A 13,606-nucleotide genomic window follows, 5' to 3' on the forward strand; every position below is an offset into this window, starting at 1 on the left:
CTGGGTCAGGAAGATCTCCTGGAACAGGAAATGACAACCCACTCCAGTATTCTTGCCTGGGAGGAGCCCCGAGGGTGGGCTAAGTCCATAGGGTTGCAAAGAATCAGACATGACTGAAGTGACTAAGCACGCAAAAACAAAAATAATAAAGAGCTTATTAGAAAAATTACAGTAATGGTTATAATTTTACAGACAGAAAATAATTTTGTTTCAATTAGTGTTCCTATAATAGACATTTATTGTCTGCCAATAAAAGGTAATGGGGCTTGTCTTGTAGCTCAGTGGTAAAGAATCTGCCTGCAATGCAGGAGATGCAGGTTCAATTCCTGGGTCAGGAAGATCCCCTGGAGAAGGAAATGGCAACCTATCCCAGTATTCTTGGCTGGGAAATCCCACAGACAGAGGATCCTGGTGGGCTACAGTCCACGGAGTCGCAGAGTTGGACATGTCTTAGCGACTCAACAACAATGAGAGGTAATATGACCATACTTAAGTTATACATTCATTAATTAAATGATTTTACTTGATAGCATCTAAAAAATGCTTTCCTTATTCAACAGTTCATAACATATAACTACCAAGAATATCAGTAAGTTTCACAGATAAATTTCACAAATAAAATAGGAATTAGGCATTTTTCCATTATTAGGGTAAGAAAGCACATTAATAGAACCAGAAATGATTCTTACATAGGGTTATAACTGAAACCACTGTTTCTGAGAACACACTGTTCATGGCTTTACTTTTTCCACTTTTATCTAGAAAAAGATAACTTTCTTTTGGCTATAGCATCCATATATCCTTAGGAGCCTTTAAATAGTTATAGGGAACCAGTAATTATATCATGGATTAATTTTAAGAAATCTTGTGGAATACTCACAGTACCATTTTCACATTTAAATGAAACACTGAGCACTCAGTTTGACCCTGTGAGATTCTGAGTTAGAAAAGCTTAATAGAAAATGGTGAAAATAAAAAAATCTCACTTACAGAAGATCTAAGCAGCTTTCTCGTAGGCAGGAGATATTCAGTGGGGGGAAAAAAAAAAGGCGGGGGGGGGGGGTGCTAATTTCTACAGAGAGCCAGAAGTAAAAGGTAAATTAACATTCAGTATTAGAGATTTATTGTAGATAATGAATGCTCTATTTAAAAAATGTCATCAGATATAAAGGTGATAAATATAATTTTTTTTTTTTCAAAACAGAAGAGAACAATCTGTTCTGGACTGATTAAATAAAAGAGTATTTAAAAAGAAAGCCAAATATGAAACCTTTCAGGCCAATGTTCATTGTGGCTTTCCTTCCATTAGAGTTTGCAATGCTATTCCACAGGAAAGGAAAAAAAATTTACTAAATGAGATAGTAAGTGTAAAGTGCTTGTAGCATGAAAAATGTAATAAGTTTGGAATAGATGGTAGATCTTATTATGAAAGTCTGTTCAGCAAGTATTCTGACAGCAGACTCCATAATTTTAAATTCTACAAAATTATGATATATGTTATTTATAATGTTTTATCAACTTTTTCCTTTCTACCATTTAATTAAATATCTGTTCTAAGGGGAAAGCAATGAATTATAGAAATCTTTGTTTCTTAATTAACTTTAAACAACTTCAGGGGCTTTTCCACCTTGAGAGAGTCCTATCCTCCATCTATCCATCCATCCATCTGTCCATTCATCCATCTATTCATCATCCACTCATCTGCCCATCTCTCTCTTCATCATCATCTATTCATCTATCCATCCTTCCATCAACAATTTAGTTTTATGTTTACCTCATACATTCCAAGTAAAAATATAATTGCTAATATGTAGGTAAGAGAGACACTCAGTCTTACCAAGTATCTTGGAGTCAATTTCCATATAATAATACTTGAATATCCATTGGAAGGACTGATGCTGAAGCTGAAGCTCCAATATTTTGGTCACCTGATGCAGAGAACTGACTCATTGGAAAAGACCCTGATGCTGGGAAAGATTGAAGACAGGAGGAGAAGGGGACAACAGAGGATGAGATGGTTGGATGGCATCACCGACTCAACGGACATGAGTTTGAGCAAGCTCTGGGAGTTGGTGATGGACAGGGAAGCCTGGTGTGCTGCAGTCCATGGGATCACAAAGACTCAGACATGACAGAGCAACTGAACTGAATACCTCCTTTCACAAACTGGTAAAAATAATTATGCTAGGAATGAATGTTTTCCCCTCATTAGTGATACAACTGGCAGGGGAGAATGTACTGTTTTTATAGGATGATGCAGCAGTATTTCTGATTTCTTTATTCTCCAAAAGGACAAGAAACAGAGAAGAGAAATCTTGACTGAGCTATTGTTAGATGAATTTCTGGAACCAGAGGAGACCATCACTGAGCAATTGAGCTATAAACCAAAAACAGAAATGGTGTTGAATGTCTCAGAAGCGCTGAGACACTGAATAACACTCAGTTACTAAAAAAATCTAAAACATATGTGTGTAGTAAGGGCTCACTCATTATTCATTACTGCCTATAGTCTTATGAATATATATTAAGCCAATCTTTTTTTTTATTAAAGCCAATCTTGAAGTGTTACATCAGTTACAAAATATTTTTCTTACTTTATGATTCATCTCAAATTTCTGAGTAGAGAAATGAAGCTAAATCATAGACTCTTTATTGCCAGTGGAGGTGAGGGTACACATTTGTTATTATCATTAAATCTCAGGGATTTCTGGACAGGGTTTAACAATGAAAAATTACTGGAAGTACCTCTAGGTAATGTTTAGAAGTATCACTATCATCTTGAAACTAAAGAAGGAGAACCAAGGCCATGAGTATACATCCATAGTGAAGCTACTGAAAAAAAGAGGGACTTAAATATAGCACTGTTAGTAGGATTATCTGTCCCTGTTCACATAAAGAGCTTCATCACTATATGGCCACACAGAGTAAAAGCACACACTTTCTCTCTCCTCACATATGCAAATGTGTTCAAAGTCACTATGTAGATCTTCTATCAGAAACACTTATATTTCTTAAAAAAATTTTTTTTAATCAAAACTTGGTAAATGTGGAAAAGTATAATGTTTAAGCTCTACATTTTTAGTCCAGAAATTAACCTTTACATATCAAATCTGAATAGAATGTGGCCATCTAGCCAATCCTATATTAAGTCCTTTGTTTTTATTTGCTGCACAAAGCCCAGATTCTAATAAACACAGAATGTTATATAAGCATGCTTCAAAGGCTCCTGTAAACTAAGCAACTCACAGCCACATCTCTGCCTTCAGTGATCACACTTCAGTGAATCATCCAAGTGACCTTATTTGCTCATAAGAAACGCTGTGTACAGGTTGCAAATGTCAGTGTCTGAATTTATATTTTAAAAAGTACATCTTGCAGCAGTTTAATGAAAATACTGCAAAGATCTTGAGTCAGATCCAACTATTTACTCATCTGTTCCCTTAGTTTTAAATATTTTTGGCCTGGATTCACATAGTCTTCACAAGCCATACTTGATGATTACTCCTCTAAACATTGCAATATTCTAACAGTTTGAAAAGCCATTTGGAAAGGGGGCTGCTAGTACACTATTATTCCCACACCCACCTCAACAGCATGCTGACAGAAGATTTGAAAACATTTGATACTGCTGTTGTTTACGCTCTTGGAGTGATAAGAATCTGTATATACCAAGACACACACTTTATAAATGATCTACGAGGGCTTAACACTTACGTGAATATTTCACAGTAAACTTAACTGACGTGATGCACCAGAAGAGTCCCACTTTGAACAAAGAATTATAGCATATTTATATTCTCTTCCATAATGAAGAGAAATCACAGTAATTGACCTGAGTCAATTATTTCATGTTTTATTCTTTAAAAATACTTTATTTTTTCTTTTGGATGATGATGATAGGGGTCATGGGGAAGAATTTGTAGAGGGTGATGGTGAGGTACTGAGGGAAGCTGACGAGAGAAAAGCTCATGCCATGAAATTGTGTATGATTCTCTCATGCTGCCTGTTCTCCTAGAAATATAACAAAATCACTTTGAACATTACAGAAATAAATCAGCATTGCTCATGTCACTGTTACTGCCACCACTGGCCACATGTATGCACCCAAGAATGGACAGAAAGAGGAAGAACATGGGCTTTGTAACACCCTGCTCAACCTTCACCAGCTGTGTGCTGGAGGAAGTTAGATAGTTACATAAAGCCCTCATTTCCTGATTGGTCACATGAATCTAACACAACTTAACTTATAGGGCACCTAGAAATACTAAACTAGATTTTTTTTTTAATGCTAGCAAACAGAAGGACCTCAAAAGAGATCCCCTATACCCACACTTCCCCCTACATCCCTCAAAATGAGGCATCGTCATTTATGTTACTCAAAATGGATTAGAGAGAGCAGTCTGTCCTTCGGGGTTTAGCAGTCTTCCTTTTGACTCAACACTGATTTGATAATGGTCTAATTGAAGAAATGTGACCATAGAAATAAAATACTGATTCTGATATTATAAAGGGAATTATGTTTCTTTCTAGGTGGCTCAAACGGTAAAGCATCTGCCTACAGTGCGGGAGACCTGGGTTTAATCCCTGGGTCAGGAAGATCTCCTGGAGAAGGAAATGGCAACCCACTCCAGTATTCTTGCCTGGAGAATCCCATGGATGGAGGAGCCTGGTGGGCTACAGTGCATGGGGTTGCAAAAAGTCACAAATGAGTGACTTCACTTTCACTTTCTACCCAGCTAAACAATGTAAAATCATAAACCAATATCCTATATCATACAGCATCTTGTGTTCCTGACCATCACTGTGAATGTACCTCCTTAGCCAGTACATTGGGTCTCAGTTCTGTTTTACTCACGTTACTATCCACTGAACGGAAGAACGCTGGTGACTATCACACTGAAGATTAGTGGATAGAAAGACAAATGGGAGACAGTGCACCGGCAAAGTGTTTTTACTGTTGTTATTTGTTGTTTGTTTTCTAGAATAATCCTGCATGTTCCTTTTGCAGAAACGACACTATGTCCTTTAGAAGTCACCATGAAGACTGGGTTCAAAACCTTAGTAATACAAAGCAGACACCCCTTCAACCTTCCAAATTTATCATCTTATTTTGAAGTGACAGCTGAAAGTACTCTTAAAGTGTTGCTTCTATTCTGCCTGGCATTGCCCCCAAAATAGCTCCCCTTACAACAGTTTCTTGGAAAGACAGTCAGCTCATATTCCACACAGATATGAGTGAAAGTTGATGTCTTGCTATTTGATATACAGGATACACTGGTTCAAAAAATGGAACTATTCAAGAATTCAAACATGCTACCTACTGCAGGTTTATATTTCATAGTGACAGAAGAAGTTCAAATGACTTCTTTAGAAACTTTAAATTCATTCTGGTACCAAATCCTGCTTTCCTGGGAATTAAAAATTTGATGAATTTCTTGACTTGATTAACACATCCAATCTTGCCTCTGTGGATCCTTCACAGAGGAAATCTGTATTCAATTCACACTGGCTGGGTAGTTGGAAATACCAATGGCATAGAATACTTTGGTAAAGTCAGAAACTGCAGCATAGAAATACCAATATTTTTGTACTTCCTATTCTAGAAATGATTCTATAATGCTGAACTACAATGGTGTTTAAAGGTATAAGGATAAAGTCAGAAAGATGAAAGACCAAAAAGAAATGAGACTTGTACAATGCTAAGGATAATAAAAAGGACTGTGTAAGCCAAGCAAGGAACAACAAGAAGCTGAAAGAAGAGATCTATCTACTGCTTAGGGAAGGCAGTACAATCCTATCACTAATATTCTAGTACTCTTTTATCTTGTCTAGTAACAAGTGAGAGGTAAAAATCATGCTCAATATTAAATTTGGGATTTTAATTAAATTAGCTGAATAAATAAAGAGTAAGGGACATATGTCATAATACAAGTACACAGAAAAGAAAACTAAAACTTTTTATATGAATGTGATGGTTGCCAGAAAAGCTGGTGTAACTTTAACTCCATTGACGAGAGAGAGCAGTCTCAAGACAAGAGGAGGTAATGGGGCACTCCATGCCATACTTGCCAGACCGTTATCTGGAATATTCTGCTGTTAGTTCCGGAAGCACAACGAAGAGGAAAGTGAACAATACTAGGTACATTTTGATAAGAGAGACATGATGCTAACAGGTCTGGAAAGCATCACAAGAATCTATTAAAGAAACCAGAGGTATTTTTGGTCTGGAAGAGGGAAGACCAGGGAGAGGTGGTATTGTGACGAACAACAAACAACTTTTTGATTTGAATAGCTGTCATGTAGAACAGGCATTGGCCCCAGAGTACAGATATAATACATTGACATGTAAGGCTACATTAAAAAAACAACAACAACAACAACAAACCTTGAATTGTTTATCTTGTGAAAGAGTGAGAGTCATAGGACTGGAAAGTGTCCTAATGACAGCTATGATTTGCAGAGGAATATATAGATGGGATTTCTGCACTGAACTGGGTCATCAGAGTACAAACCATCACAAAATCCAGAAGATTTTATAATTTCAAGCTAAGATTTAAGGCTGACAGTATTAATATGTAGCGAATTAGAAAGTATGGTTTCAGGTATGTTGGAAATGCTCTCCTGCTCTCTTTCCCTCCCAAAAAAATACTCATTTTTAAAAAAATATTCTATTAGATATCTAGTTCATTAGGTCCAGCATACTGTTGAGTATTCAAGGAGACTGGTTATTAAAATGCAAATGTCCTCAGAGGAGGCAATAACATACGGGAATTAGTTACAGCTTGTTGACAGAAAGGGAGGAATGAGAAAGCCAGCCAGAGTAAAGAAGGCCCAAGTGGACACAGATCTGTAGGAGACAAAATCCTTGTAATAAAAGAAGCAACAATATTTTCAAGGTTCTCTTAGAGGTGCAACAGATGACTAAGGCTGCAACTGTGACTTCTATGAAGATATGGCCCAATTTTCCAAGATGTGTATATCACTACAACACATAATGTGTACATTTTCTGTGGTCACTAATATGAAGTGTTCAGTGTTTATTAAAATGGAAAACTTCTGTATAAAAGGTGTTTTAAGACATTTAAACAAATTGCTAAGTTTTGAAAGATTCAATTTGTGGCAAGGTGTACCAAAGCCAAACTAGACTTTCACATACAGTGTAACTTTGTATCACAAAATGAAATTAACTTTTGGGTGGGTTTTGTTTAATAAAATATACTATAATATTATATATATTTCATTTAATAATATTTGTTAAATCACACAGACTTCAGACAGGAATTCAGTGTAGCTTAAGCCAAGTTTTTCTCCTAAACAACATCAGTGAAATTCCATTTGTTAGTGATTCTAATGAAACTCCAAAAAAAAAAAAAAAAAAAACCCTAAACTAGTTAAAAGGAATTAAAATCTTCTATTATGTGATCACAATCTATCTTTTCAGTTTAATCTCCAAGTACTTTTTGGGTCATCAGTCTCCCAATTAATCTACTGTATTGTCCATTATCTAAGAATAGGCTATGATTTCGAACAGCAGGAATGGCCTTCCTCAATTTTTTTCTACCATTTTTATCCATTTCTCAAAGTCCAGGCTTTAAGGTCTTTTCTTAATCAATTAGTCTACAAATCATCTCTGTCTCCCTCTCTCTGTGATATAGGCTTAAAAATCTCATTAATCAATCAATTACTCAATCTCTGTTTCTCTTTCCACCCCCACCCTCACATTTATTTCTTTTTCTTTTACTTCCCCTCTGTTGTCCCATGGAACACTCCTGCCCCAGCCCCTGTACTGCATCATGCCTTACATCTTAGCTTGGGTTTACAAATCTCTTCTCTCCGACTTAGGGTCAAGGGCAGTGCTTAACTACCAAACATTGCAATAGATCCCAAGTGTTCTGTAAATGCATTTTGGTTTTATAATAATCAAAATTACAATTTGATTATATGCCATCATTAGACACAGCAGGATCTAGTCTAGGGTTTAGTACTTGAGCCTTTTGTCACCGAGAAGGCTTATGTATGAGTTGCTACATGTCTAGCAGCTGTTTGTATTTCTTCAAGGAGATGGTAAGAACAGTTGCCTCCTGAACAGTACAGCTCTTCTTCAGGGCAGACAACCCCGTGACACTGATTTCCATGATCTGAGCAGTCTCTGTGTTAACTGGGGCAGCCTAATAGACTTCTCTCCTACATGCTCTGATGTCCTAGGGGATAGGGTGATTGCGGAGGGGTGGAGAGAAGACAGGGAACATCTTTCACCACCTGCAGCATCCCTGAGCAGCACCAGGTGGTGGCAGACGCCACAGGCTACTCACTGGACATCGTGGCCTTTTCCTCCTTACGGCCAGAGAAACATTCTGTCTGGACGACCACTTCCCCAAGAAGGTTGCTTCCTGGAGACTCAGCGGGTAATTCCTGATTAAGCTACTCATGAGGAAAGCATTCTCCTCCCTAGACACTTCTCTGGGGATAAGTGAGTGTATTCTGGTCAATGGAATACAAAGGAAATTTGCTAAAGTGACTTAGTTCCTGAAAACTATACAAATCGATTTGCCTTTTGTTGTGTCTGAAGGTGACATTTGGAACCAAGGCTATTGTCTTGCAACTCTATCAGGTGACACCCTTTGGACGCTGCTGGCACCCTGAGAGTTGGAAGTGGGAAGGCCAGTAGACCAGGGAACCTGATGATACTGTCACAGTGCTGGGGTCACTTGACCTCAGGGCTTCCATTGTTCGGCAAAATGCACTTTTCCTTATTGCCTGAGCCAGTTGAATAGGGGGGTTTCTCTTACTGTAGGCTAGAGACACCCTGGCTCGTAAGAGATCATGCTGGCATCAGGCATCTTCCTCCAGTGGCAGACATTAATCACTATCAGGGCTTCCAGGGAAGAACACATTCTTTCTCCTGCTTGTTTAAAAATCTGCGCTGGGTTGTTATTACTATATCCTGAATCTGTTGCTTTTTTTCCCATGGATTGGGTAAGTCCTAAACTCTTTCAAACACATGCATGCTTCATTTCGTAACAGGGATCACACTTCAAATGATTAATATTTGTCTTCTTCACTAGTTTAAAAGCCCGATGAAGGCCGTGACTATATCTGCCAGGAAAATTCCTGTGTTTCCAGCATCTCACACAGGGCTGACATGCAGGTGTTCAATAAAAAGGTGCTCATAAAACATCTGTGAAATGAATGAATGGATGAATAAATGAATGTAGATTCTCCCTGATATTTCCTTTGCTTATATCTCTCATGCACTGATTTCTTATCAATTCAGACCCCCCCAAAAAAGTGAGCTATGTCTTGTATTTTAGAAGACAGGAAAAAGAAAAGAGAAGGAGGCCATCTTTACAACTACCATTTACTCATGCATTCCATGGAGAAGGGAAAGGAGATGACTCTCAGAGGCAACTTATAAAATATTTTCATAAAAAGAAACAACAATCACCTCCTATACTACACATTGAATTAAAATACTACTTAAGAGAATGTTCATAATCATACTTTTTAGAGCCAGAATGGAGTTCAGGATTACTTTAGTGTAACTGAACTGAGCAAAGATACATTAACTATTTCAAGTCCCTCAGTTTTCAGATGAAGAACCTGAGAGCTACTGTCACCAAGATCAGCATTAGTCTTTCTTACACTCTATGATGTAATAAAAATTGAATGACAGTCATGTTCACTGGCAACAAAAAGGATATTTTCCTGGCAATGTTGTTCCAACTCGGTAATCAGTATAGCTCTTGCTTGGATGAAAGTTGAAGATGAAAAGAAGACTAGCTCTCTCAAAAGCAATGATCTTATTGTCTTCATGCTTTTCACTCACATGGGCCTGCAAGAATTAACACATAGAATATATACAAATAATAGCCAGATGCTGCTATAAGTAAATTCTTTACAAAAAGTTGGTTTTTGTCTTTCTTAACAGCCTTGTTATTAAGCCAAAAATGAAAGTGCTAGCATGTTATACTTTTTGAACTTGTTGAAATTTTGCCATATCAAAATTTTGCCATATCAAGGCCAACAGCAGTTTCAAACATTGCTTAAAGAGTACACAAATCTCACCAACCAATTGCCAACCTCAAATAAAACACAGAGGATTAGGTTTTAAGTAAAAACACAGTGCCTGTGCTATACAGAAAGCACTTGTGTGTGTCTGTGTGAGCAAGTACATTAGAACTACTTATAAGTGAATTTTCTTTAAGACTTTTGTTTTAGTCTCTAGACTCATAAGTGAAGGCATATCAAATTATTTTTCAAAATATACTGTAATACTGTTATTATATCCAGATTTCTGAAGTTGAATTTTTCTTAAAAACTTTATAGTATTGCATGGTTTTGTCAGATTCAAAAGCAACCAAAAGGCCTTGACAATCTACATTTTTTTTTTTTTTTTTTGGTCTAATGAAAGAGAGTTTCAAAAGCAATTACAACATCTACAAGCTCTCTTATTTTCTACATCACATTTTACAGTAGGCAGTGAGAAGCTTTTGCTTTTTCAGCCCTACCCTCTTCCAGCCCCAGCTCTGAGAGGACTTATTTCCATGCGTGTCAGCAGCACTACTCTTGGTAATTTAGAAATGTGAGCTAAGGCTCTAGAGTAAACAGCATGCCTTTTGGTATTCAACATTGTTCCTATTGAAAAGGAGCATCATTTTGCTCTCTCTTCTGGAAACAGCACTACTAACAAATGCGATTAGGGCATTCGTGTCATGTAGCCAATCTTCCTGAATGTATAAGTACCTTTGTTCAACCATTAAAAAAAAATCAGAGACACCAAAGTAAAAACACATCAACAGTAATTTCAAACGGCACCAGTAAAAAGCAAATGGATTATAAGTAACACATACTATATGCTAATTTTTGCAAAGGGGGAAAAAAAAAAAAGCCTGTATAAAATTTTCACCTGTTAATTACATTTTCTAAAACTTATTGAAAAACTGAGACTTTAATTCCAGAGGAGAGTCAGCCTCATGAAAAATACAAAACAGCATGCAGGTATAATGGCATCTATTGAAATGACAAGTTAGAGACCAGTAAAGGAAGGAAAAATAAGAATAAAGAAATCTCCATGTTGTCAAAGTAGTTTCATTATGACAGCATAATTATTTATATAAAGAAAAAACAGTCAAAACAATTAAGATGTTTCCACAGCAATTTCCAAAATGGATTCCATGTGGAGCTTTTGTCATTAGTTTTAACCAATTGAAATAAAAATTACCAAATTTAAACAACAACGACAAGCTAACCAGGAAAGTAAGCAGGGAATTATGCTGAAGATTTTCGTTATCTATTGGGGAGATTTTGGTGACATGTTTTGACAACCTGAAGAATGTCACAGGGCACTGTGCGTGGAATAATAAAGTGCTCTTTAAGAGATCTGCATATAGATTTAGGTCAATTGCCATTCTAAGCATGTGCAACACTGGTGACTAAAACATAACACTGAGAGCAAAGAGCTTACCTGTGGAGCTGAAAGCCAACCACATCTTTCTTCCAATTTATTCATATCCCTGTCAAAGTTATTTAGGAACTTATAGCGAAGAAGGTCATCATCAGTTAAATGAAACTGCCTTCGTGCATAATGGTAGCTCTCATTATTTCCTTTTCTTGGGAAGTCTAACCATTCAGGATGCCCAAATTCATTACCTGCATTTGAAAGCAAACATCAACATCATCTGGTTAATATTAGCACTTCTTATTAAGATATCTCAATAATTAAATGTTTAAAAGTCCTTGAAATCAGTTTAGGTTAATTTACTACAGCTATGCCCTGTGAAATACGCACAACCCTAGTTTAGAAACAGCATAGTCAAGCACACAATACTGCCAGCATTTGGACTCAAAAGCCCAGGTCCGGTTTTAGCCTGGCCACACATTCCTTTTTCCACATCTCATTTTTTTTTTTCTCATGTGCAAACTGGAAACAGTATCTCTGTCATCCTTATTTCATCTCTGAAATAATCTCTGAAATCTCTGAATCATTTTTGAAATCTCTTACTTCTATAATCTCTGAAATCTGGACCATGCTTTGCAATTTCCAAAGGTTGTATGTACATTATTTTTTGATCCTCCAAAGACTCCCTATTATATCCATTTCACAGATGAGAAATACAAAGCTCTTGACAGTTAAGGGATTTGCCCAACCTCACACAGATAGTAACTAGAAAAGCAACCATTAAAATCTAGTTCTTCTTATTAAAATCCAAAGTTCTTTCTACCTCATCCCATTAGGCAAGTATGTTTTATACTTCAGGTTTTAAACTTGGGGTGCTACAGAAACCCAAGGCATTAATTTTATTATTCATTTTCCCATTTATTTCTCAGATCTATGTGCCACCATAGACTTATATTTTAATTTAAATGTGGTATGTGTGTGGGTATGTGTGTGTGTGTGTGTGTGTGCATGTGTACACCTGGAACACCTTGTTGGGAACCCCTTTAATATTATTTCTCATTGTAATGATGAGAACCAGAGGCTCTAAAATTGAAATAAAACAATAACACATATACATTACACATTCTTCATTCTGAAAATCAAATTTAGATATTAGTAGCCTAATAGAGTGGCTCCTGCTGTTTTCCTCAAGTTAGAGTTTTATTTTATGGCTTCTTTTTTCCCCCTAAATATTAAACACTACTTTCCAAAAGTTGCTTATATTAGTTACTTTAATGCTGCAATTTTCTAAACCACAAATTTCTCCTCTGAGTTAGAAAGCACCATAGCTGACCCAAGTATGTCCTATTGTAATTGAAATAGTTGCTAAGTGAAATAAGTGACAGAATAAAGACAAATATCATAGGATCTAACTGAATTGTGGAGTCTAAAAAAGGTAACAACAACCAAGCAACTGGGAAAAACAAGGTCATGGATAAAAGGAACAAACCTGTAGTTGCCTGAGGGTAAGAGGTGGGCAAAATGGGTGGGGTGTCAAAGGATAGAAATTTCCAGTTATAAAATTAAAAAAAGAGAGATGTAATGCATAGAACAGTGACTATAGTTAATAATACTGCACTGCATATTTGAAAGCTAGGAGAGAGAATCTTCAGAGTTCTTATCAGAAGAAAAAAAGTTTTTGTAACTATGCATGGTGAAGATGAAAGTGAAAGTCACTCAGTTGTGTCTGACTCTTTGTGACCCCACAGACTATACAGTTCATGGAATTCTCCAGGCCAGAATACTAGAGTAGGTAGCCGTTGATCTTCCTGACACAGGAATCAAACTGGGGTCACCTGCATTGCAGGAGGATTCTTTACCAGCTGAGCCACCAAGGGAAGCTATAGTGACGGACATTAACTGAACTTACTGTGATGATCATTTTACAATATATACAAATACTGATTTGTGTTGTATATCTGAAACTAACATAATGTTATGTCAGTTATACTTCAATAAAAATAAAGGCAAAAATAAGCTAGTACATTAATATTCTAAAAAATAAAAACTAAAAAGTTATAATGTAATTCACTACGGCTTACTGTAGAGTTGCTTTAAATGGTGAACTCTGCTGAGAAACACTGCAGTTTACATTTAACTGTTCAGAACCATAGTCATCAAAATAAAAATAATATACAAATATGTTTGTAGCAGCTTCATAAAAATTAA

At 36.5% G+C, this 13,606-nt stretch overlaps 1 protein-coding gene across 1 annotated transcript in view; it reads right to left on the reverse strand.

The window, feature by feature from the left end:
• The window catches only part of GBE1 (1,4-alpha-glucan branching enzyme 1), a 310,897-nt gene that overhangs the window by 20,402 nt on the left and 276,889 nt on the right, over positions 1-13,606 (reverse strand). Inside the window, 2 exon segments of the mRNA NM_001122729.1 lie at positions 9,702-9,832; positions 11,465-11,649. Coding sequence (NP_001116201.1) covers positions 9,702-9,832; positions 11,465-11,649 — 316 coding nt within the window.

Source organism: Bos taurus, chromosome 1 (assembly GCF_002263795.3).
Source record: "Bos taurus isolate L1 Dominette 01449 registration number 42190680 breed Hereford chromosome 1, ARS-UCD2.0, whole genome shotgun sequence".
Classification (NCBI taxonomy): Eukaryota; Metazoa; Chordata; class Mammalia; order Artiodactyla; family Bovidae; genus Bos; species Bos taurus.